General features: G+C 45.2%; 2 protein-coding genes across 2 annotated transcripts in view; one reads left to right on the top strand and one right to left on the bottom strand.

The window, feature by feature from the left end:
* The window catches only part of FKBP15 (FKBP prolyl isomerase family member 15), a 50,396-nt gene extending 35,748 nt beyond the window's left edge, over positions 1-14,648 (top strand). The window contains exons 18-26 of the mRNA XM_074331535.1: positions 2,631-2,802; positions 4,440-4,576; positions 6,677-6,832; positions 7,660-7,812; positions 8,796-8,921; positions 9,492-9,599; positions 9,874-10,544; positions 11,374-11,470; positions 14,011-14,648. Of these exons, the coding sequence (XP_074187636.1) occupies positions 2,631-2,802; positions 4,440-4,576; positions 6,677-6,832; positions 7,660-7,812; positions 8,796-8,921; positions 9,492-9,599; positions 9,874-10,544; positions 11,374-11,470; positions 14,011-14,088 (1,698 nt within the window). The 3' untranslated portion in view covers positions 14,089-14,648. The remainder of the gene's footprint in view (positions 1-2,630; positions 2,803-4,439; positions 4,577-6,676; positions 6,833-7,659; positions 7,813-8,795; positions 8,922-9,491; positions 9,600-9,873; positions 10,545-11,373; positions 11,471-14,010) is intronic.
* A 1,727-nt stretch (positions 14,649-16,375) lies between these two features.
* SLC31A2 (solute carrier family 31 member 2) lies at positions 16,376-25,653 on the bottom strand. The gene is made up of 4 exons (XM_019754643.2): positions 25,517-25,653; positions 21,457-21,523; positions 18,886-19,075; positions 16,376-17,969 (listed from the first exon to the last, which is right to left on the bottom strand). The coding sequence occupies exons 1-4, from the start codon at positions 25,520-25,522 to the stop codon at positions 17,801-17,803; spliced, it is 432 nt and encodes a 143-aa protein (XP_019610202.1). The 5' UTR covers positions 25,523-25,653; the 3' UTR covers positions 16,376-17,800.
* Positions 25,654-25,660: the final 7 nt, after the last annotated feature.

Genomic DNA, 25,660 nt, shown 5'->3' with positions numbered 1-25,660 from the left:
TGGAGTCACTTTTTACTATTTCTCCTTCCTCAATGTTTATTTTCTCTCTCCTTTACTCTTTCTTTTTTTTAGTCCTTAGGCCTCACAGGGGCAGCCAGATAAATTGTTTGGTCTCACAATTCAGGTGTAAAATGATTGCTGTAGTTTGTTCTAGATCAGTGGTTCCCAGACTTTATTTACAAAACCAGATAGCAGATCAGTTTGGCCTAGAGGTCATAGTTTGCCAACACCTGAATTAGCTTATTAATCCACTCAAATGTTTCATATTGATAAACCCCAAAAATGTCTGGCACAGTGCATCCATCCTGGTAGATACTCTATTTATAATAACAAAACTAGTAATAGCAGCTAATATCTGTCAAATACCTACTAGTTTTTAGACACCATACCTTACACAGATCTGTTTGAGGGCATCTCCTGGGCCAGCTGTCGACTGTTCTTGATGTGTCAGGTACCAAATACCATATGCTTCACTTGGTCACCTTTATTTCAGTGAAACTTTTCAAGGTTTGACTCTCCCCTGTTTTTCTTTTGTTCCACTTCTTTCTTACTTAACAGTCTTCCCTATGATATCTCCCTTCTTAAAGGGAGATAATCAAGGTCCTTTCATCCCTGGAGACAGTGCCTTCAGATAGCTCTGAAAGTTAACAGTTACATGCACAGTGAATATTTGGTAAGCGAAATTAATTATTTTTCTCTAGGACAGTATTAACATAGCCAAATAATGGTTAACACTGAAAGAACTATGAGAGGTCCTCTGGTTAACCTTCTTATTTTACAAGAGCAAACTGAGGCCCAGGGAGAGTAAAAGACTTGCCCAGGGTCTTATTTCCAGTCAGCTGTGTTTTTTTCCTTTGCCAAATTGCCATTTCTCTTTGTACCAATTTCCTCCTTCTATAACTTGAATGTTTTTTTCATTTGTCTTTCTGAAATCTTGATTCTTCCTGTCATTGCTTTCTTTTCCCAGCTCTCCAGGTCAACAGCAGAATTTGATCCAGGGTGGGACCCAGGGAGTCATCCCATCCACTATATAGGTTTTTGATGTTTTCTTTTCTCACTTGATATTGCAAACCCTTACTTAAAAATAAAAAATAAAACTTTAATTACATACACATATATATATATACATACATATGTGTATTCAGACATACTTTTCTCTGATAACAAAAGTTGCATCTGTTCATTCTAGAAAATTTTGAAAATACTGATAAGCCAGCATAAAATAGAACTCACCCATAGCCTTCCCACTCAAAGATAACCATTGTTAATGCAGTATTCACCCCCTCACTATTTCTCTGTGCAGGTGTGTGTGTGTTTGGGTGAGAGTATTACTTTTTGTGCTTCCAGTAGGCCTTTCTGTATAAGGTCCTGAGATAAAAAGAGCTTTTTAGTGAGCGTCCACTCTGCTTGTCCTTTGGTGAGAGAGTGACCATCCTTCCCACTGCCTCCCCTCCCGTCGTCTTAGCTGCTGCAGGGTTTGTGCAAGCGGTCCTCTTTCTAATGTTAGTGAACTCTTGAGCCACAGACATAAGGAGGACGAGTGATAATAAGAAAGTAGACAGCTGGAAAAACGCATGTAAAGTATAGCAGTGTAAGAGAAGTAATGGCAGTAGCAGTATGCTAGTGCAGGAGAGGTGGTCCAACCCATAAATGTGCTGCTGTCCAAACATCAAGTCTAGTCACCAGCACAGCAACCACTTACTGCCTTTCTTATCCTGATTGCTCCTAATTTTTATAGGCGCACATCAGTTCAGGTGAAATTAATATGGTATTTTTGTCGTTTGTTTACCATTCCTTTTTATTGACCTCCTTTTAATCATGTTCATCATCACCCTTAACACACAGAACATCATTAGAGGGTTTTCCAGGGTAGTCATTTTGGTTTCATCAAAATACTTGAAAATATTTTGCTCCTGTTTGGCTAGTACTGAGTGCCATTCAAAATACATTGAGAAGTCAGAAATGTTGCAGTGTCTCCTTCCTTATTAGCTCTTTTCTTCCAAGAACCCCGGAAGCAGTAACTCTCCTGGGACTGATATTTACGTTATAGTACTACTAGTAGTACAGTACTACTGGAGAAAAATTGTAAACTTAGAAATTGATTGCCATTGAAGACACTCAGTTTAAATTTTAAAATATCTTTTTTTATTTAAAAAAATACGTTTATCTTAGAAAAGTTAGAAAATGGCAGGAATACCATTTCTCATGTATCAGATTGGTAACATTTAACAACAGGTTGTGACTGTATCCCATGCCACTAAGTACCCTTTCATAACACCATTCTTAATAGTTGCATACAGGATAGGTAGTATAATTTGCTTAATCAAGCCCATTTTTTAGCATTTTATTTTTTTCATTCTTTTGCAACTATAAACAATGCTGCACTAGACATCGTTGTAGCAAAATTTTTGTAATCTTGCGTATTTCCTAAGGACAAATTTCTGCAAGGGAATTTCTGAGTCACAGACTTGGCACATTTTGAAGGCTTGATTTTGGTTTAATGTAGGTTGAAGGTGGGTTTAGCTCATTTCCTACCAGTTCAGTCAGCATAGAGTATGTGAGATTGGCTCATCACTTAGAGGCAGAGTACACCCTTGTTTAAAGTGACGTCATACTTTGTTACCATTCAGGCCAAGGTGACGGAAGAGTTAGCAGCAGCCACTGCCCAGATCTCTCATCTACAGCTGAAAATGACTGCTCACCAGAAGAAAGAAACAGAACTGCAGGTACAGCTGACAGAAAGTGTAAAGGAGACAGATGTCCTCAGGGGCCAGCTCACCAAACTGCAGGCAGAGCTCTCAGGTTTGTCCTTGGTGGAAAGGGCTGGGACTTTGACCATAAACTATGTCCTTCCTCCCAGTACATTTGGCATTATGCTCATGAAGTTCATGAAGGACTGAGCCAAAAATTAAGGTGGACCAGTATAAATCCACGTGATTGTCTGACATGAAGGACAACAAAAGAACTGACTATTCATTTAGCTAATCAGTGGTCACCATTCCACTTTGTTTGGGCAAGTGTTGCCTTCAGTATCTTTGGTACTTAACACTTGGCCTCAGAGGCCTGGAAGAGTTAATGTGTTCCTCTAACTAATGACACAGAGGAGGTCTGTGGAAGAGGTGCTTCCTGTACTGGTTGCCTCTTTCATAGAGGATGGATTCCAGCTCCAGCCAGCACTCAAGGCCCCTGCAGGCTGGCTTATATCCCATGGTGCTCATCCTGGCTTTGGACACGCCAGCCAGCCTGCTGCTGCTGCTCTTCAGCCTGTCCTATGGGTTTTGTCTTGCTTTTTACCCATGCTGTTCTCTGGACGTGGTATGCCCACCATCACCAATGTTTGCCTCCAATTCTTTCCAAAATCTGCTTCTTCCAGAAGCTTTCCTGTTTTTTTCTAGAACATTTGACCTCTTTAAAATCCTTTATCTCTGAGTACATTATTATGACCATTATCACATGTTGCTTTTGATCAGCACTATTTATATACCTGTTTTCCCCTCTAGAATGCGAGCCCCTGGAGGACAAGGATGGTGTCTTGCTCATCTTTGTAAAATCCTTTCCTCCAAATTAGTGTCAGCTGAGTGCCTGGCACAAAGGTGGTACTCAAGACGTGGTGACTTGAATAGAAGATTCGGGAGGACCAGCATGTTGACTCATCCACTTCAGTGTATAGAAACAAATGTGGAAGGCACAGAGGGGACCAGTGTGTGGGATGTAGCTGGAGCAACAGCAGAGTAGGGAAGAAACAACGTTTACTTGTCTGATAGCTGAAAATCACTAATGTCAGTTAGTAAAGTGATACCTTGAAGATAAATCCCCTTTCTGTTAGAGCATAATCTGGGCACACATGAGAGACATTCTTAGATTTGAATGTCATAAAGATACCCTCTTTTCTGCTTTTATGGTACCCTATGACAATTACCTCAAGAGTGCCATGGGGTCTCAAAAGTTTTCCAAACAGAATAAATTTTGATGCATTATATTTTTAAAAAACACACCAAATAGCTTTATTTGAGAAGGGTTGTTTTGAAAGCAAGGTCTTGGTACAATGTCTCAGCTACCAAGAAAATTAAGAACATCTTACCCAGGCAATGAGAAAAGGCTGGACCAATACCAAACAAAGATCTGTCCACTGTGTTGAGATGGTGACTGAAATGGAATTGTGGGAGTGATACATTTTGCAGGTGGGCTGTGACTGCCTGGAACTTTACTTTTCCATTCTGTGTGTGTGGAAAGTGACATACACATACAGAGCTAAATCTGGGTTGCAAGGTGCGGGTCAGTTTATGGCTTGAACCAATTGCTGGTGCTGCTGAATGAAGGGAGAGGAAGATGCTTCTGTGTTAGAATTGGGAAGTCACTTTAAAGAAGCTTCTGGGATGCCGAATAGTCCACTGCAGCTCTGGTTCTGCAGCCAAGTCTCTTCTGCTGTTAAATCCCAGAGCTCCAAGAGACCTCTGAGCAAGCACAGTCCAAATTCAAAAGTGAAAAGCAAAGCCGGAGGCAACTGGAACTCAAGGTGACAGCCCTGGAGGAAGAGCTGACTGACCTTCGAGCTGAGAAGGAGTCTCTGGAAAAGGTAAGTTTTATAACTGAAGTTTCTCTGTCGAACCCAAGTGGCCAGGATTCGCTGTTTAATAAACATTTTAATTGTCCTTTTAAAGAATGCACTAGTATGTGCTTATTGTAACAAATACAAATACGGCAGAAAAGTATAAAATAAAAAATAAAATTTATCTTTTTCTTTTCTCTAATCTCATGCATTAGAGGTAACCACCTGTAAACAATGTATGGTTATCCTTCCAGATTGTTTTCTGTGTGTATAAAACATACCTGCACACTCACTCACACATACACATAGCTACATTGATATCATTTTGTAACAATAATGGGATCACGTTTAATGCTTTTTAAAAATATCGTGGACATTATACTAATAACAATGAGTACTTTTTTATTCTTTTTAACTACTACGTTAGTAGTTCACTATGAGACTGTACCATAATTTAACTATCGCCCATTGATGGGTTTTATGTTCTGTTTTTTCACTATTTCAAGCATTGTTGCTTTGGACATCCTTGTACTATGCAGCTATTTTTGTGAATTTGTTTGAGCATTCCCATAAAATGGATTGTCTGGATTAGAGGAAATGCTACACATGTAAATTTTTTAAATAAAGATTGCCAGATTATCCAAAAGAAGAGTGTGCTTATACTTCTAGCACTATTTGAGCACGCCCATTTCTCCATGCTTTTTTTAACTCTGCATATATCAGTTTTTCTAGTCTTTGTAGTCTGATAGGTGAAATATGCTATCTTGTTTTAATCTATATTTTTTTTAGTTACTTATTTTTTAATTAGTTTCAGGTGCACAAAACAAAGTAATACTTAGACGTTTATCATTTATATCCCTCACACTGTGTGTGTCAACCCCCCTCCCCCATCCACTATCCCTCTGACATCACACAGAGCCATTACATTTCCACTGTCTCTATTCCTAAAGCTGTACTCCGCTTCTTGTAAGTATATATATATATATGTATATATAAAATTATAGTTGACATTCATTATTATTCAGCTTCAGCTTCAGGTGTACAGTGCAGTGATCAGGCATCTACATCATCCCTGAGGTGGTCTCCCTAATGAGACAAGTGTCCATCGGATACCCTACAAAATCTTTACAACATTATTGATTACATTCCCCAAATTAACTTTCGTAACCCTGTGGCAATCGTGTGGTTACTGACTGTTTTCTAATCCCCTCACCTTCCCTTTATCCCCCACCCCCATCTAGCAACCCTCAGTTTTTCCTCTATGTTTCTGAAACTGTTTCTGATTAGTTCATTCACTTATTCTATTCTTTAGATTCCGCATATAAGTGAGATCATATGGTATTTGTCTTTCTCTGTCTGACTTATTTCACTTAACATAATGTTCTCTAGGTCCATCCATATTGTTGCAAATGGTAAGATTTCTTTCTTTATGGCTGTGTAATACTCCATTGTATAAATGTACCACAGTTTCTTAATCCAGTCGTCTACCAATGGGCATTTCGGTTGTTTCCATGTCTTGGCTATTTTAATCTGTATTTTTGTTAGTAGTAAAACTTTCATATATTTAATACTTATTTGTGTTTTCAGTTTTTTCTGTGATTTTTATCGTTTTTTTGTTGTTGTTTTAAACCCAATTCATTTTGATTTTTTGACTGTTTTCAGTTTTTAATTGTTATAGATACCACTATAATGACCGTCCTTGTAACACACAGTCTTTATGAACATGATTTATTGCATCCTTAAGATAAATTATAATTTGTGGAATTTCCAAGTATGCATATTTTGAAAGTCTTTTCGCAGACTGCCAGTTGCCATCTAAAGAGAATATACCCATTTATTTTCCTACCAGCAGGGTGTGAAAGTGTCCACTTCCCTGTACCCTCACCACTGTTAAGATGTTCCTCATCTCTTAATAGGGTGGTAGATAAAGCTCTTCTTGTTTTCCATCTTATCACAGTTTTTCCCACCCTGTAGCCAAGAATGTGAAACATAGGGAAAATTAAATTTTAAAAATGGCATTGTTTACAGAAATAAAGTAAGGATCCGGTGGGGTCACTTAGTACCTCCACCATCCTCTTCATTTATTCTCAAATAGCTAGAGCTGATGGTGATTCTCTTGTTCCTAAGAACCTCACAGAAAGGAAAAAGAAGTCAGCTCAAGAGCGCTGCCAGGCTGAGGAGGAGATAGATGAAATTCGCAAGTCACACCAGGAGGAATTAGACAAACTTCGACAGCTTTTGAAAAAGGCTCGGGTGTCCACAGACCAAGCAGCTGCAGAGCAGGTAATGGGAAATTGAACACTTTGGAAATAAAAGAAAGGCGAAGGCATGAAGGACTCAGAAAATCTTCTAGTTTCTTCCTTATCCCTTATGATAACATTTCTCATAATTGATGCTCTCACTTTGGAGAAAGATGGAAGAATGCAATCCAAATATATGCAGAAAAGCCAGGAGTCAAATGACAAATCTTCTTTCCTTTTTTAAAGCTTAGTAAAAATTTAACTATATAAGTAAAATTTGAAAAAAAAGTCTTTATTAAAAAATTCCCAACATAATAAGGCCAAAGTCCTTGACCACCAGACACTATCTTTCAGACATATTATCACCCTTGAAAAGAAGGGATTTACTTAAGTAATTAGACAGGAAACCAGGGATAGTGGCAGGACACAGCTGGTTCTGTAGTCCATTTGACAGGAATCATTCTCCTTGTAAGTTCATAAGTTCATATTTGTTTATCTATTTAGAGTGAATTGGTGCCTAATTTGATCACCTCAGAATTTTGACAAAAATAAGCTTCTTCTGAACCTATAAAGTTCAGGGCCTGGACTCTGAAAAGTGTGGTTACATTACGGCCCTGCCCTCTAGGAACCTGTCTAGTCAGTCATACCTCTCTGTGGTTGGAGTACGTTTTAGAGTCCTGACAACCAATAACAGCTCCTACCTACCTTAAAAAAGTAAATTTACTTTCATAGTAATCAAGGTCTTTCAAACAGTTGTTTCCCTGTGAAGCCGGGCTGTTAGCTTATTCTTTTCGCCTTATAAAAGATGGACTACGCTAGATGCTACTGGACTCCCCTCTCCAGGATACGGTGATTGCTTTTTCTTGGCAGCTGTCTCTAGTACAGGCTGAGCTACAGACCCAGTGGGAAGCAAAATGTGAACATCTGTTGGCCTCTGCTAAGGATGAACACCTGCAACAATATCAGGAGGTGTGTGCACAGCGAGATGCCAGCCAGCAGAAGCTGCTCCAGCTGCAGGAAAAGGTGGGCGTTCTCCTGGGTCAGAGAGCTTAGGGAGCCCAGTTAGCTTGAGGCAAGCAGGTTGTTTGAGTCTTGCAGGTTCTTTTGCACCGACAAGTTGTTAATAGCTTGAAAACAACCACACTTGTTCAACTCTCCACAGTAATCTTTCACATACTTACTTGGGGTGACAGGCGAGTGACCTAGGGGGAGGAAAAAGCAGCACTAGTGTTCTTGGAACATGTTTTCCATTATTATTTGAGCCTTCATTTATTAAGCAAGTGTTTATTGAGTGCCAGTTGTGTTCCAGACACTGTTAGGGGAAGGGCTTGCAAAGAATTCTGCGCTTAAGAATCTCACAGTCAAGAAAGGGAGACCGAGAGAAACAAAGATGAGCATTAAGTGCTGTGAGGCCCAGAAGAGGAAGTGCCTAGGGGAGCAGAGCCAAGAAGGAGAAGTAGCTAGGTAAGAAGAGGCAACAGAATACCCTGGGAAAAGGCACTGAGATGGGACAGAGCGTGGCTGTGGTGGGATCAGCTGACAAGAAAATGAGAGATAGGACATGGCTTAGAGTCATGGTATGAGAGTCCCCATAGCTGGAGGTCGGTTTCTCTCCTTAAAGGATCCAGTTGAAAATCTGTGACTCAAAGATGGTGAAGGCATTCGTGGAGGTGAATAGCTTGCGTTTGTCAACATTGTGTCCAATGTTCATGTCTGTGGCTAGAGTTATACCCCCATTTTCTCATTATATTCTTGACCTGATTAGGAACAAGGCAAATGACCTTGCTGGGAAAGAGGAGGCGAAGTTGTGAGTTGAGATTGAATGATGAGGAAATAGATGCTTTGAATCAACAGGCCTGGGGCGGGGGCGGAGGGTGTGGACACCAGCAGACCTACACGAGGTTACCCCTTGATGGTTAGGATGGTTCTCCTGCTACTGGGTCTCCTGACTTTTACGTCATAGACCAGGTTCCCAAGCCCCCAGCCATAGTCTGTTGGTTTTGCAGTGTTTGGCCCTCCAGGCTCAAGTCACAGCCCTGACAGAGCAAAATGAACAGCACATCAAGGACTTGGAGAAAAACAAGTCCCAGATGTCTGGGGTGGAAGCTGCTGCCACTGACCCATCAGAGAAGGTGAGCTGGTAACTGAAAAAGCAAACCATGTCATATCAGGCATTCAAAAAGGGTGTGACCAATTTGTTGAATTGATAGCTTTTTTCCTGACTTGACCGATGCACCACCTGTCTGCCTTAAGTAAAAATTAACCCTTTGTGGAACCGGTCACTTTGGTGGCAAACCCAGAAGGCCCTATCCTGAGGTTTGGGCAGGTAGGGGAAGTGCCTCCAAATCCCAGGAGAGGAGAAGGGAGTGTGCTCAGCATCGGCCAGCCTGGTAGCCCAGGGCAGCTCTACTGGTGGTCATGGTGGGAGGGGGGACAGCAATAAACAGTCTTTCAGCAGTCCTGCTAGCCCTCCTTGCTAGCCCTTCCGTCAAGTGCAGCTCATTATTTCACATTGTCCTCTCTATAGCGAGAAGCTGCCTTCAGTGTGAGTTCATGACCAGCTGTGTCTCGCTGTAGACTTCTAAGAGGGCTTCATTTTAGCCTTCCACGCCCTTCCCTGGAATTGCCATGCATCCCTTAATCACTTGATTTCAGCAGCATACATTCGGATACTGTTTTACTCTCCTTACATCTTCACGCAGGTCAAGAAGATCATGAACCAGGTGTTCCAGTCCTTGCGAGGAGAGTTTGAGCTGGATGCCTCTTACAGTGGCAGGACCATTCTGGGGACCACTATGAACACCATCAAGGTACAGCCGGCGGTTGGTGGTCTCGTTGAAATGTGTATATTGTTGCTTAAGTACCTTCTAAGGAGTCATGAGTAAAATATTATTCAGTACCGTTCATCAGTAGTGTGGCTACCTGGCATGACTTTTATCTGGACAGATACGGGCAGCCTCCTATGAGAGGAAGAAGCAAAGTCCTTTAAATTAGATGACAGTGGGGTTAATAAGGACTGAGGAACTCGGAGTGCCTGCTGTTTTCCTCTCAGTGATCATCGCCTCCTCCTTGACTTTTGAACAGATGGTGACTCTTCAGCTATTAAACCAACACGAGCGAGAGAGCAGCAGTGAAGAAGAGGAGGAAGAAGAGCAACCTCGGAGACCTTCCCAGGAACAGTCAGTCTCAGCTAGGTCTGGACCATCTGAAGCACCTCTGAGTAGGCAGAGGCAGGAGGCCCCTACGATGTCATTGGAGCAGGTAGTCCAGGAAGCTGACCCATTGCCTCCTCAGGCCCTCCCCACCCCCCAGTATGACATACAGACAAGGGAAGGGGAGCCCGCAGAAGCAGAGGCGCTGTCAGAAATAGAAGGTGATTCCCTCCCACCCGAACTGGCTTGTATCCCCTCCCAAAGAGGTCTGGAGCCCCCAACTTCAGTTCCCCCAAAGCCTCCGGGCCCTGTACCTGTGGACTCTGAGTGTGAGGAGACGCTTGCTGCTAGCCCATTGGAAAATGCCTGTGTTGGGGAGCAAGAAAGCTCCACTAGACTGTCCCTGACTTCAGACCCTGAGAAAGGGAACCCACTGGCTTTTGGGTCTGAAAGTCCAGGAGGAGAGCCTCAGCCTCCAGAGCTCAAGAAAGACGAAGATGTCACTACCTCCACTGCTCCCTCCAAGGAGCTGTCAAGCACAGAGGCGGGCTCTACAGTTGCAGAAGCAGTGCTTGGACCCACGCACTGTTCTCAGCGTTCCAGGTATGCCCCCTTGAGCAGAATTTCAGGACCAGGTGGCTGCATGTGGAGGTTCTCTGGTTTTTCCAAGGCAGGCAACTCATCCCTCAGAGACTGACTGAGTGACTGACTCATTCCTTCCTTCCTTCAGTGATACCTAGTACATAAATGGCTCGGTGGTGGGCACTGATAGTGTGATAGGCAAGGCAGATTTGGTTCTTGAGGTAAGGAGCTTACAGTCTAGTGGGAATGTTATTAAAGTGTTATAAAATTATGATAAGCACTAAAAAAGAAAAAGAAAAGAAACGGTGTATAACAGAGAATAAAGGGAGAGTTATTCTACTTTAGATAGAGTGATTAGGGAAGGATTCTAGAAGGTAACATTTAAACTGAGACCTGAAGGATGGAAAGGGGACGTTTACGCCAAGAGTGGGAGGAAGAGGTTGCAGAAGGCAGCACATGCAAAGGCCCTGTGGTTGGAGGGGACATGATACAATTAAGGAACTAAAAGAAGGCACAATAATTAGAAGTAGGGGGGTATTACACTGATGTTGGGAAACTAGGTAGGGGCCAAGTCATGCGAGCTTTTGTGTCACTGTTAGAAGTTTGGACTTGGAAGTACAGTGAGAAACTATTAAAGGGATTTAAGCAGAAGAGTGACTTGGTCTGATTTATTAGTTTTAAAAGATCTCTCTTGCTCTAGGTTATGGAGGGAGTCAGGAGTGTTAGGAGGCCAATGTGGATATGGGAGGGATTCCAGGGTGTTCCCACACCAGCTGAATTCTCACCCCGGAGCCTGTGACACTGTAGTTTGGAGCAGGAACAACATTTTCTGTCTTGATTTTTCTTTCAGTTTCTTTGGGGATGAAGAGAATGAACTGTTTAAAGGGGCTACTCTGAAAGTTCCGAGGCCCAAAGTGCAGTCTGACGAAGAGGATGAAGATGAGGTGGTAAGGAGATCTCAGGCACTGCCACGTCCTCGTGCCACTACCTGGGGGCCCCTCCCCGCTGGATCTGAGAAGAGAAATGGAGTCTGTTGGTGGCCCACACCCTGGGCTCTGTGTGCAAGGCCCTGTGGGAGCAGGCTTGGGGCTGGGGGGGAGCAGCTCTGTAAGCGTAGTGGGGATGGTCAGGTACCACTTTATTCTTAGAAAAGGACTACAGTCTCTGTCCACGCAGAAATGATTTTTACTTGAAGTGAAGAAAGGTGGGCTGGTGAGTCCTACATTAGAATGCTAAAGCCTCAGGTTCCCTCAAATCGGCTGGGATATTATTTATATTTTAGAATTGAAAAGGACTTGGAAGATTGTCTTATCTGGCATCCTTATTCATAGACCAACTCAGGCTCAGAAGGATGATTTACCTAACGCCACAGAGTGAGTTAATGGCAGAGCTAGGACTAAACCCTCAAGCTCCTACTAAGAGCTTTAGGGGTTGAGCATTTTCTGCCCCCCTCAGCCTGCTTTCCAACTCGCTGCCTTGTTTTGTCCTCACCTCACCCCTGTGCCGAAAATGGGTTAAGTACTGATGGGATAGCCTCGTTTTACAAAGCCCCAGAGTGAGGGCCAGGAGGGCGAGTTAGAGCCTGGATCAGAGCCTTGATTCTTGCATCTGCTGTCCCCACTGTGCTAAATTAAAGCATTCTTGGCTGTCACTGGGACATTTGACTGCTGTGATGGGAATTTCACTAGAGTGGAATGTTGGTGGAGAACAGATCAGCTTCAGACTCAGTCTATGCCAGGGACAGAAATATGAGGTGAATGGGTGTAAATTCTCTCCCCCGGCTCCTGTGTACAAGAACCCTTCCCCTTGCCAGCATTCCTCTGGGGGAAGTGTATTAGTTCCTCTCATTAACCCTTCTTCCCAAGAATTAACTTTTCATTTGAGAATTCTGAATATAAATTCTGCACTTAAAAAAAAACAACAAAAATCCCCAATTGAGGTTTCCAAATGACTGCCCTAAATAGAGTTGCAATTTTTTTGTTTTTCCAACTATACTATAAACAGTATATTATTGGTATCAGTACTAATACAATCCAGTTAACTTGTATTTCTTGGGTATTCTGAAAACTACTTCGTAGGCATTCTCATTTAATCCTCTGCTAACCCAGTAGGGTAGGCACTTTTATCCCATTTTATTGAAAAGAGGACTGAAGCGCAGGAAGATTAAGTAACAAGTACAAGTTTATATAGTTGGTCCAAGGTTATACCACGTTTCCCCAAAAATAAGACCCACCCCGAAAATAAGCCCCAGTTAAGATCGTCAGCCGGACGGACCCACTTAATATGTTATGACGATGTTTCAAAAGAAGATGACATGACTATATTTGGATAAATATAGATTGTTATACATGAAAAATAAGACACCCCCTGAAAATGCGCCCTAATGCGTCTTTTGGAACAAAAATTAATATAAAATCCGGTCTTATTTTCGGGGGAATACGGTATAAGACCTGGTCTTATTTTGGGGGAAACACGGTATAACTGGTAAAAGAGCCAGAATTTAGCCAGAACAAAACAGAAGCAGTGAGCCTCACTTTGAAATCACTTGATCGATACCCAGGGAGAGGTATAAAGCCTGTTCGTCGGTCGTGGGAGTAGGGTTAGCCCAGGGACCTCTGACCACATCACCCTGCCTTCCCTTTGGCCGGCCCTGTGAAGTCCGATCCTGGGCCAGGGTAGCTCTCCAGGGCAGAAAGTACCTTGACAGAGAAGACTCAATGTGTGCCTGTCTCTAGTGTCAGTCCCTGCTGCCCCCATGGGACCTGTTCCCTGCCAATCCAGAAGAAAAAGGCCAGGAGCTCCAGCCATGAAAAGGAGGCCCATCAGTCTTCCGTGGCCTGTCAATCTCCCTTACCCCCTGGTCAGAGGAAGTTGAAGGAGGGGCCCATGAGACCAGGGGTCTGGGAGGCTGTGGCCCTGTGTTTCTTCATCTCTTGGGGTTCTCATGTGGGAATGTGGCCAAACCTCTAAATTTGCCTCTCTTAGACGGGGCCGTGTTCAGAGCCAGACAGGACACCTTAGGCAGTAACAATGTGTTTTCAAACGTGCCTGTATTCTTCCCTACCTCCCTTCATCCTCCTGCATCCTCTCTCCCCGTAGGGCTGCTCTACTTCTGTTTCTTTCTCTTACTCCCAGCTCTCCCCTTCAACCCTTCTTTTCCCACATGAAATATGTATGTTACCGCATGAGAGGAAACCTGTCAAATCAATATGTGTGTTTCACAAATAAATGACAAAATCAGCCAAACAAAGTTGGTCTTCTTGTCTCTGTTGAAGGATTGCCTCTCTTCTCTGCCTTCTTGTCTCAGCTTTATCTGGACGCCTAGGTTAACCAGCCTCAGGGTTAGTCCTTGCAGTGAAACCCTAACCACCCACCACCTTTCCAGCCCGGAGCCAGAACACACATTACCTGACTCACCTTGCACAGGTGGGAAGTCCATCTGGAGCGGGAACAATTGAGGACTGACTACTCTTTCCTGTTTTGTCAGAGCATGAAGGGACGCCCGCCCCCAACACCCCTTTTTGGAGATGATGACGATGACGATGACATTGACTGGCTGGGATGAAGACCCAGGAAACTGATGCAAAGGTGTCTCTACTGACCCCTCTCCCTAAGCATGATTTTGCACAGGCAGCCCTGGGTCTAGGTGAGCCACAGGGTGAGGCGAAGGTGAGCATTTCTAGGACAGTAGTTCAGCCGTCTGAGCTAGCCCGCTTCTGAGCCCCACCCGGCCGGGTGAAGAGGAGTGTGGGCCTGTCTTCAGAACACTGGGGTTGTCAACAGCTGATCCTGTCCCTGCCTCGGAAGCCCATTTGGAGGAAGGGCTGGTAGGTTCCCCGCTAGCCAGTCACCTACAAAAGTCCTGCCCTCTTTGATGCCTTTTATTCTCTTCACTAACTCTCACACTGATGTGGGGATCCCTTCTCCACCTGCTTCCCAATGCTCACCTGTGCCCCAGCAACAGGACCTGTCACCAGGGGTGAGGTCTCCCTGGTAGAACCGAGGGTGGATTACACCGACTGAACCCCAGTTAACAGCCTTGCCTGAGTCCTGACACATGTATCTTTTCTCTGCCTTAAATCTTTGAAATTAACAAAACTAAAATAAACACCTGTAATGAAACGACTCAAGCTTTTGGGGAGACATTGAATTTGGTTCTAAGCGCTGTGTGAGCTCCTCTCTGGGAGTCTACGGGTAGGAGTTGTAACAGCCCTGGCTCAGTTAACATGCATAAAATCATTGTGACATATTCCCTGTGGTACCTAACCCTGGAACTTTCGGCATTCAAAGGAAGTCCCCACTCTGCTATTCCAGCTCATCCCAGCGGCATTAAGGCTTAGGGCATTGTGTTTGTCTGAGGACCAGGCCTGTTGTCCACTTGCTCCTGCAGTCTTGGTCCTACACCCTAGGAAGCCATGCAGAGAAGGTGGGGAGGGTCGCTACATTCCATTCTCATCTGTCATGGTACCTAAGCGATTCTTCACTTTGAGAGCAACTGCCTGAACTCAGGGCCAGGACTAGTGAAGATAACAATAGTGAGAAAATATCTGTGGTCATTTTACACCTTCCAAGATCTTCCAAAGACCATGTAACCAGCCTTCAAAAAGTAGAATAATTTTAATAAAAATTGTTCCTGATTTAAAATGTTGATAAGACAGGAACCTGAATTCCACTTGATGTGGCCTGACGTCCTCCTTTGAGCCTGTCTCCTCTATGTGGCCCTGGGAGGCGGTCACAGCTACCAGTGGCTAGACTTGTTGTTTAACAAGTAGGCACTGTTGTCACGCACTTTGCACAGACTGTCTCATCTCCAGCAGCCCTTGCGGAAGACAGTTACCCCCATTTAGACAGGCAGCCGGGCTGCCTGGCTCTTGCACCTGTTAGGGTGACTTCACTTCTCTGCACCTCAGCGTCTTCATCTCTAAGACAAGGACAGCAATAGTTTCTGCCTTGTGAGGATTAAGTAAGTTAAAATTGTACAGTGCTTAGAACACTGCCTGGCAAATAATAAGCACTATATAGATGTTTATTACATTTTTAAAAAATTAAGTAGAGAAAATACCAGCCTTTTGTGACATGGCTCCGAAAAATGCTGAAATGCCTGCTGAGTCTAACCATGTCATCAGTTTCTAGAGCACAGATTTTTTTTTTTTTAAGCCCTCTCTGTATTACATATATAAAGCCTTAAATGTATTACATATGTAAAGAGACTATCAAACTGAAGAGGTGGTAGGACATCCCCAGAGAAGCTCATCTCAGTGGTGCCCCAGGGGAGGCAGCCTTAGCTGGTCAGGGCATATAAATGGATGCTTGAGGCTCCATCAGTAAGAGTACACTGGATGTTTGAAATCTTACACCTCTTGTGACATTCAGCAGCTTTCCAATTCCCTGCATAAGGGGAGAGTGTACTGATCAATCCTGAAGGTGTTGTCACATACTGTTACACTTACTGTACAGGTCCTCATTGTAAATTAAAACGTGGTTTTCATAGATTTTTGCTTCTGCCCTCAGGGAGAGAAGGTGTTAATAATTGTGCCAACACAAGTATTTATAGTCCGTGTGACAGTTATTTTTCTCATGGCACCCAATCAATATTTGTTACATGAACAAAAGAATGACTTTTGATTAGGCTGGTATTGTAGAGTGCCTGCCTGTGGGCACAGTGTTTCAGGGCCGGATTTCCCTGACCACAGAGTTGTCCTCTTCATAGCAGATGGACAGACTCAGTCTTCAGACAGCTCTACAGCCAGCATTACACTACCAGCTCCATTCGCCCCATTCAGCTCCTGCAGGTGTTATAAGGGTTATGTGTGCTTGCTACTTGAATGAGGAGAAACAGGAGAATAGCCACACACTGTTTAAAAATATATATTTATTAAAATGTATTTCTTCTTTAATTCCAGAGCTTAAGACCATCTTTCATCTAGTCCATGAGGTACTTGAGCATAGATATTACATTACACAGCAGTGCTTTTTTCTCCCTGGGTCTCGTTTCCTTTTCTGTAAAGGGAAGAGGTTCAAATATCTGGAGAGTCACATCTACCGTGTTTCCCTGAAAATAAGACCTAGCCGGACATTAAGTTCTAATGCGTCTTTTTGGAGCAAAAATTAATATAAGACCTGGTCTTATTTTACTATAACATAAGACCCCGTCTTACATAAGACCGGGTCTTACATTAATTTTTGCTCCAAAAGACGCATTAGAGCTGATTGTCCGGCTAGGTCTTATTTTCGGGGAAACTAACTCTACAAATGTAATGCTTTGGTGTATTGGTTTATTTGGTTTGTTATACAATGGCTTAATTGCATCTTCAATCAATACCCCCCTGTGGCTTACTCAGTATTTTAGTGAATGAATCATGTTTGTTATGGGTGAGCAGTAAGTAATAAATAGAGAACATTACGTATTGAATGTCATTCAGTGCAGTTCTCTGTTCTGCATAAAAGAAGGATCTGGATAAAAGGGGGTGTTAAGGCCAGGACGAGCTCCCAGACACCCAGATCTTCCTCCTGCAGTCAGTGCGGTCTGATGGGAGGGGCTCCCTCCATCCAGAAGAGCCTTGATAACAGTCCTTCTCGCCTTTAACCTGTCACTTACCCCTGCCCCCCAAGAAAGGGAAACAGGTCCCAGAAGATGCTGCCATCCGTCATGAATAAAATGAAGTCATTTCATTAAAAATTTTGTATTGTGCAAAATTGCCAAGCGGGAGTTCAGTGGGGAAAAATGAAAAATCTTAGTTTGTCAGCATGATCCATAGAAGGGACAATCTTCACATGTTCCCAAGGCAGCAAAAGTGAGAAAAAGAAGCCAGCTTGGTCTGTGTCCCCCAAAAGACAGGAGAGGTCAGGAAGTCCTATAGAAGATGCTCCTCTAAATAAGGCACAAATCAGGAGAGCAAAGGGTATCCAGGTTCTGTGCCCTTCACCCAGAACCCATCTCCCTATCCTGAAGATCTTTGGAAATTCTTATGTTTTGAGTCACACAGTTAAGTCATGGGCTCAACAATCCTCCCAGGTGCTGTTCTCTCCATTCTCCTGCTGGTCACAGCAGCCTTCCAAGGTACAAGATTAGGCCTGGGCTGTCTCTCTGAGGAGAGGTAGCTGCAATGGCCTCTGAACTCCAGGGATCAAGTGCTGGCTTCAGCTGAAAGCTCCCAGGAGCTGGGAGGGAGGCGGGGAACAGCCATCAGAAGAGAAAAGACTTGGGGCTGGAAGTACAATGTGTGGAAGGGTTCCCAGCTTTCTGCAGCCCTCAGTGCCTACACAGCCCTCTCCGGCTAATCCATGCTGAGAAGTGGGTAGGCTAGGTAGTAGCCCACAGCTGAGCCCAGGACCACACCGAGGAAAATCCAGGTGTTATACGACATTACAGCCAGCATCACGAAGTAGCCGAGGACCACCTGAGCGACATGGATTAGAGACTGGCCAAAGTGACACAAAAACCACCTAGATACAAAGGAGAGGCAAGTTAATGCTGGTAATGAGCTAGGCATTGGCGTCAGGAAGTAGGAAGAGCAGATGAGTTTCAGAACCAGCTTATTTATCATTTGTATGCTTAACCCAGGAGCGATTTCTTTTTAAAGAGATGTATCAGAAACCACTGATAAGAGAGAGGAACTTGTACAAGGAACCTAGAATAACCACCACATTTAGCTCTGAGCTTCCTGGTATGTAGGCAAAAAGGGAAAATGAGACATGTAATCTGTGTCTGATAAGGGATAAAAAATCAGAAAGGCAATATTACAATGGGAAGAACATGGGCTTTGGTGACAGATCAGTTTCTAGTTCTCTCACTATGTCTTAGCACAAATGTCTTCTCTGAACTTAAATGTCTCATCTGTAAAACAGAAACATGAATACCTCCCTTGCAGGATGGTTGTGAATATTTGAGACACCCGTGTAAGGAGCAGGCAGGCTCGTTTTACACACAGCGGGAGTTGGAGAGAGGGCAGAATTGGGGCCCCAAATGGGAAGGAAAAAAAGAGGCTGTTCCCCGACCGAGTTGGATACATTGCTGACAGCGATTCTTAGCATTTGTGTAAGGACAGCTGCAGATCCCATCCTGGATTTGGAAGCCTTTGTCACCTAAGGAAGTCTGCTGAGACTTAGGGGAGGCCCGGCTGCACCTCCGTGTTGCTGGCCTGAGGCCTGCAGCAGAATTCTGAAGATCTGAGCCTCCCAAGTGCTCTGGCTTGGGCATCAGGAGACCTGAGCTCTAGTTCACTTCACTTTGGTAAGTCCTGGTCCTTCCCTGGGCCTCGAGTTCCTTTCTGTGAAGTGGGGTTAATGCCCTTTCCGCCCAGCCGACCTCTCCGGGTGCATGTGAGTATTCTGCCCATTCCCCCCATCCGGTGCCTGTTACCTGAGGCAGGTGCTGCTGACTGGGGGTGACTCTGAGCTTGAAGAATCCTGGTCTGTCTCCTCAATGAGCTGCTCCCTGGTGGGAATGGGCATGCTCACCAGAGCCTGGTGGAGCAGCTTGGCTTTACCAAACTTGATGATTTCATACAACACAGCCAGGAGGAGAACCACCAACACCGAAAGAGCCATGCCTGTCAAAGGAAGACTGAGTTGCAGAGACTTTGGCCAGGCAAGCACCGCTCCCCTTCCAGCAACTCCCCTGGGACCTGGCACAGGTGGCAGAAGAGCATCTCCACCCACTCCCTCTGAATCCACTCCATCTCTCGCTCTCTCTCTCTCTCGCTACTTCTTCCCCATCTTCATGGGGCTTAGAACTTTCTCACTGTCTCTTTCCCCTCCTAGCATTTTCTTGGTAGGGTTGGCCTACTGGAGTGTGGCTTTGAGATCACAAAGAGTAACTGCCTTGAAAAGCCAGAAGCCATATACGATGGCCCCCAGCTGCTCCCCCTGCAGGTGGCACAAATCAGTCATGACTTATTGTTAAGGGAAGAACATGTATCACCAGGTCCTGTTTACGTGTATGTACACAGAAAAGTCTGGAAGGAAGGAGATACAGCAAAGGAATCATAATTATCTCAGCAAATTCAGATACAGGACGTTTTTATTTTCTTCTCACCTAATTTTCCAAAGTTTCTACTGTGTATTACTTTTATAATGAAAAAACCAGTAAGTTATTTTACAGAAAATATTAAGTGCTTACTAGAGCTGTTGTGTAAAAGTAACTGCTAATTGCTACTTCTGTTTTATGAGTGGATGGACACTAAATGGCCCAACTATAGTATTTTATTGGGCTCCCAGGCAGAAATCATCTCAAAAGAGACAGGTTTTTAAAATATAAAATTACAGGTAATTGCATGCATTTGGTACAAATGCAAACAGTGCACAAAGGTATACAGTGAAAAGTACCGTGTTTCCCCGAAAATAAGACCTACCCCGAAAATAAGCCCCAGTTAAGATTGTCAGCCAGACAGACGCATTTGGTACATTATGACGATGTTCCTGAAGATGATATGACTGTATTTGAATAAATGTAGATTGTTGTACATGAAAAAATAAGACATCCCCTGAAAATACGCCTCAGTGCGTCTTTTGGAGCAAAAATTAAAATGACACCTGGTCTTATTTTTGGGGAAACACAGTAAATCTTCTTCCCAGCCCAGTCTCCTAAACCCCAGTTCCCTCCCCAGAGCGGCCTCTGGTAGCAATTCCCTTTATAGCCTTCTTGGTGTGCTCAATGTATAGCTCAGCCTTTATGTGTCCGAATGACAGCATCCTATCTATGCATACCCTTCTGCATCTGATGTCATCATCCAGCTGTACATGGGTTCATAATGGGTTCCCCTTAGTTCACACAGATCTGCCTTATTTCTGTGGCTTCACAGCATCTGTGCTAGTTTTTATTTTCCAAAGATGGCCACCTCACTATATCCCACCCTGTATGCTCTTCCTACAATGTCAGCACTCCTGCCATCAAGTGGTGGGTCCATGTTCCCTCCCCTTAAACCTGAAAAGACTTTAGTGACTGCCTCAGTCAATAAAGGGGAAGTGATGCTATGTGACTTCCATGGCGGTCTTAAAACTCCCACGCACTTCCCCTTTGTTCTCCCGGAACACTCACTTGCTCTTGGAACCCAGCCATCCTGCCACAAGGAAGCCCAGGCCATAGGAGACACCACAGGTAGGTGTCCAGCCAACACCCCCTGCTGAGGTCCTAGCTAACATCTAGCACCAATCAGTAGACGTGAGAGGAAGTCTTCAGGATAACTCCAGTTCCGGCCACTCACTATACTTGCAGGTAAGACTTTGAGGATTGCTGAGCTGAGTCCAGTCAACTGAGAACCGTGAGGAAGAACAATAAAATGGCTGCTGCTGTTTTAAGCCACTAGGTTTACTCTGCAATAATTACTGGAATGGGAACCTACTGTAGGGACGACCATAATTTATTTGATCAGCACCTGCCATGATGGGCATCTGGGTCGTTCCCAGTCTATTTTTAAGATGCAGTTATTTAAGTTGAAACATAACACCATCATGAATTAGTGCCAAACTGCCTTTTTCAAGTCAAAGGAATACCCTTCTCTTTCAAATTGGTGTCTCATTTCAGGTCCAAGGCTGCAGCAGCTGCTCTGGACTTCTGAGCTGATGCTGGACAGTGAACCATGGATGAGGGAGGTGCTAGGAGGCCTTAATCTAGTTTCGGCTCTGACCCTTACTCTTTACTTGCTGTGTGACCCTGGACAAGTCTCTTCCCCTCTGTGGGCTTCAGTTACTTTCCCTGTAATAGAGGGAAAGCTGCATCCCGGCCTCTCGCTGGGCCTTTGTGAGGATCCATGAGCTAGTGGAAGCCTTTACAATCAGAAGGGCAGTGGTTGCAAATGGAACCATAAATGCAGCGTTCCTATTCAATGTTTACGCAAGAGGAGTCGGGCTCACTTAAATGCCCACAAAGCACACCAATAAAAAGAACCTAGGTTCTCCAATGCCTGGAGCTACAAAGCTTCCCAATTCTTACCTGCAGGACTGTGGACACTCCAGAAATCAAACAGAAGCACCACCTTATCTGAGAAGAAGAAATGCATCTGAAAGAGAAGGGAATCTGCATCACAGGGGAGCTTAGGGCAGTGGAAGCTGTGGTCCCTAATGCTCTCCCGCAGCCTCCTCTAAAGACTCAGAAAAATGGGGTCACTGGACTTAAGGGCTGGAAGGGCCGCTAGTGGTCATCAAGGCCAGCTGAAGCCAGACAGGGCAGGGACTTGCCCAATATCCCACAGTGGGTCAGAAGCAGAGCTGTAATTAAGCTGTCCCAGGTGGAAGCGAGGTGTTGGAGTGCCCATCCTCATTGGGCCAACCAAGTCACAGCACTCTCAGGTCATGCTGAGATGTCCCCTCCATGCCCTCCAAACCCGATGGGGAAGCACTACACTAAGGAACAACTGCCTTTTCTTATGCCCGGGACCCCCAGCCTCTCTGCTCCAGTGGTGTGTATCTTGGAGGGGCCCAGGAGCAGCTGTCTTTTTTTTTTTTTTTAATTGGGGAAGGGGAATAGGACTTTATTGGGGAACAGTGTGTACTTCCAGGACTTTTCTCCAAGTCAAGTTGCTGTCATTTCAATCTCAGTTGTGGAGGGTTCTATTCAGCTTCAAGTTGTTGTTTTCAGTCTTAGTTGTGGAGGGCGCAGCTCAGCTCCAGGTTCAGTTGCTGTTGCTAGTTGCAGGGGGCACAGCCCACCATCCCTTTCAGGAGTCGAACCGGCAACCTTGTGGTTGAGAGGACATGCTCCAACCAACTGAGCCATCTGGGAGCTCAGCGGCAGCTCAGCTCAAGGTGCCATGCGGGAGTCGAGGAATTGAACTGGCAACCTTGTGGTTGAGAGCCCACTGGCCCATGTGGGAATCGAACTGGCAGCTTTCAGAGTTAGGAGCACGGAGCTCCAACCACCTGAGCTACCGGGCCGGCCCAGAGCAGCTGTCTTTAATGGGCACTCCACATCTGTTCACTTGTTCACCAGTTCTGTGCCCAGCATTATGGACAACGGTTACTGTCTCTGCCCTCAATGAGCTCACAGCCCCATAGAAAGAATGAATGTAGATGCCATAAACATGCAGTGCTTGTCTGAACGCTCTTCTCATAGAGTGCCTGTGTTCGACATGGCACCAAGGGTTTTTCATACATCATCTCATTTCACAAGTCTTCTGTGTGACAGGGACAATTAGGCCCATCTCAGAGGAAGAAAAATGGGGAAACTAGGCTCAGAAAAGTTAAGTAATTTGCTGAAGTCTGCAAAGCTGTGAAGTTGGCAGAGCTGGGATTCAAACCCAGGTCTAGTTGGATGCCAAGCTGGGTGTGCTGCCTGTGGTAGGATGGGACCTGGACGGCGATTCTACATGGCCACACCAGGCGTAATGGCTGTTTGGCAAAATTAAAGCCAGATGGATCAATCCGTTAGCTCACCCTCTCAGGGCAGGAGCGGTCCTCCTCTCCTCACCAGGTAAGACCTCAGCCAGCAGAAGCAGCTCAGCAAACACCATCAGTGCTCACCCAGCTAGAGAGACCCTGGCTGACTTGGGGTCAGCTGGGAAGCCTTTGCCTTCTAAGACAATGGCCAATGTCTTAGAATCCGCAAACGTCAGTGCTACAAGTATCCTCAGAGTTTTTTACATTGAGACATGGTTGACATACTACATTACATTAGTTTCAGGTATACATAATGATTCAATGTATGTATGTATCACAAAGTAATCACCACAGTAAGTCCAGTTAACACCCATTACCCCACGCAGTTACAAATTTTTTTTTTGTGATGAGAACTTTTAAGAACGATTTTATTTATTTTCTCAGAGAGCTTTTTCCCCAGGGAACACTGGCAAATAAAATCTTCCTTATAATCCCACTATATAAAACACAGGACTCTGGGTGTAAAGGACATAAAGGGCCGAGTTCTGTTGAAACGCAGTGTGAAAAATACTACTGATCTGGTCCAACTGCAGCCGTTCTCTACCCTCCTCTCATTTCTAGATGGGGAAAATGAGTCCCAAGAGGGGAAGGGATTTGTTCAAGACCTCATAAGAAAAAAAATGGAAACCTAGGCAGTCTCTTAAAAATCAGGTGGAAGAATTTTAAAATAAAACTAGCTTTTTATCCCTGTCATATGAAAGTGGTACTTGTTCAGTGTAAAAAGCTGGAACAGTACCAAAAAGAAATTAAAAATCATTTTGAGTCCTACTATGCCGTGATATCCTTTATTTAGATTTCAAAAGGAATATTGTTGACATGGCAAAATGTGCACAGAAGATACACAAAAACAGGTACAAATATTCCTGCAAAACTCCGTTTATACTGGAGTTGCACTCATTCAACTTCAGCAGAAGCCTTAACATTATCTCTGCAGTGGGGTCAGCAGAAACCCCTGGCACTGGCTCTGCAGTGCGGGTGGAGGGAGCTGGGGCACCATTCCCCCTTGTCTGAGTTCACCTGATCAAGCAGTTGGCATGGCTGGAATGTGCCCGATAGCTAATTAATCAGAGAGGTTCCCTAGCTGGGTTCCTTCTGTCAGCCTTGGGCCTGGGCCAGCTATCTCAGCTGCCCCAAACAGCTTTTGCTATAGACCCGAACACCTACAAAACAGTCAAATTAGTTCAACCAACCAACATAGACTTTTGTTGTGCTGGGGGCAGATGCTAGTGACACAGAGATGAGTGAGACAAGTCCTTGGCCCTCCTGGAGCTAATGGTCTATTAGGGGAGAGGGAAGTGAACAGGTCATTACACAGGGTTTATGGAGTCAGCCAGAGGGATGCACAGGGGAGCCTCATGGGTGGTGCTGGGGAAGACCCCTCGGAGACACCTAACCCAGCCAGGGAGGCCGCTGGCTAGGGTGTCCTCTGAAGCACGAGGAGCAGGAGGCAGCCGGGGGAAGATCGACAGTCCAGTATGTTCCAAGCTGGAAGTGCCCACCCAGAGGGTCTGGTTCCACCTCAGAGGGTCTGGCGAGGAGTGAGGAGCCCAGGAGGGGCAATGCCTCACCTACTCCTGCCTTTTCTCTGGAGAAAGAGATTCAAATAAACACACTGACTTGGGGCTGCAGTGTTTCATTAGACGGCCCTGTGCTCAGATACCCAAGGGGCAGGGCTCTAATCTTGTCTCCCATTTAGGATGAATCTCAGCCTCTAGCAGCTGAGTTGAACTTTTATCTGTGTGGTATTCAGGGCCCCACACCCAGCAGGGAGGGGTTGTGATGAAGAGAGCGATCATGGTACTTGTTTTCTTTTTTTCTCCTTTGGGGTTACTTACACTTGGAGAAAAGCTCCGTCATTGATAAACCAAAGAGTTTGGGGGGAAGGTTAAGGCCCCTATTCTGCTGGGGACTGGCTGGGGAACCTTTCACAAGCCTTTCCCATTTACTTCCCCTTTTACAGGAGCGGCAGGAGGTGGGGGAGGGCGTTTGACAAAATAAACTGTATTGCCTTCCTGTATCTTCAAGTCTACGACACTCTTCAAGGGATGAAGAAAAGGTGATTAATTCAAAGACCAAAGAAAAGAGTCTAGCAAGCTCATTCTCTTCAGCCCAGGTGAACTCTTAGTTGATCTGAAACGCGATTTCTGACTCAAATGTAGGGAAAGTAGCTGGGTCTTTTTTTTTTTTTTTCCTTAAAAAGAATCACACCGCGAACTTGCCAAGACAGGGAACACGCCCGGGGGGGTGTGCCCGGTGTGTGAGCAGCCGGCCGCGGGCTTGAATGCACCGAGCCTTCGCCTTCCCGGAATCTCCCCAAGTCACTGTGCCCTGGGCAGAGGACCCCCGGATGGTCCTGTCTTCACCCACCGCGCCCAACACCTGCTCGTTAAGCCGGACTGACACCCAGCAGGAGGGGCAAATAAAAGGAAAAAGCCAAAGCCGGCGCAGGTCTGCCTCTCGCGTCCCCGCAAGCCTGTTTCCACTGTTGACAAGGCTGCCAATGCACCTTCTCATCAGCCCGAGGGCATCGCGGGGAGGGGAGCCAGAGCTGCTGCTCGAGGGGCCCCGCCCCAGCCGCCAACCCTGCGTCCGTGGCTCTCGGCGGCGCCCTAACTCACCTCCATGGCGAGCGCCCCAGGTGGGCGCCGGGCCCAGGTCCGCTCGCTCGGGACTCCGGGCTCCGAGTCCGTCCCACAGCCGCCGGGATCACGACTCGGGCCGCGCGGTCACGTGGTCGGGGCGAGGCGGGCGCGCGGGCGCCT

Source organism: Rhinolophus sinicus, linkage group LG04 (genome assembly GCF_036562045.2).
Source record: "Rhinolophus sinicus isolate RSC01 linkage group LG04, ASM3656204v1, whole genome shotgun sequence".
NCBI classification, from domain to species: Eukaryota; Metazoa; Chordata; class Mammalia; order Chiroptera; family Rhinolophidae; genus Rhinolophus; species Rhinolophus sinicus.
This window is presented reverse-complemented; position numbering and strand designations above follow the sequence as displayed.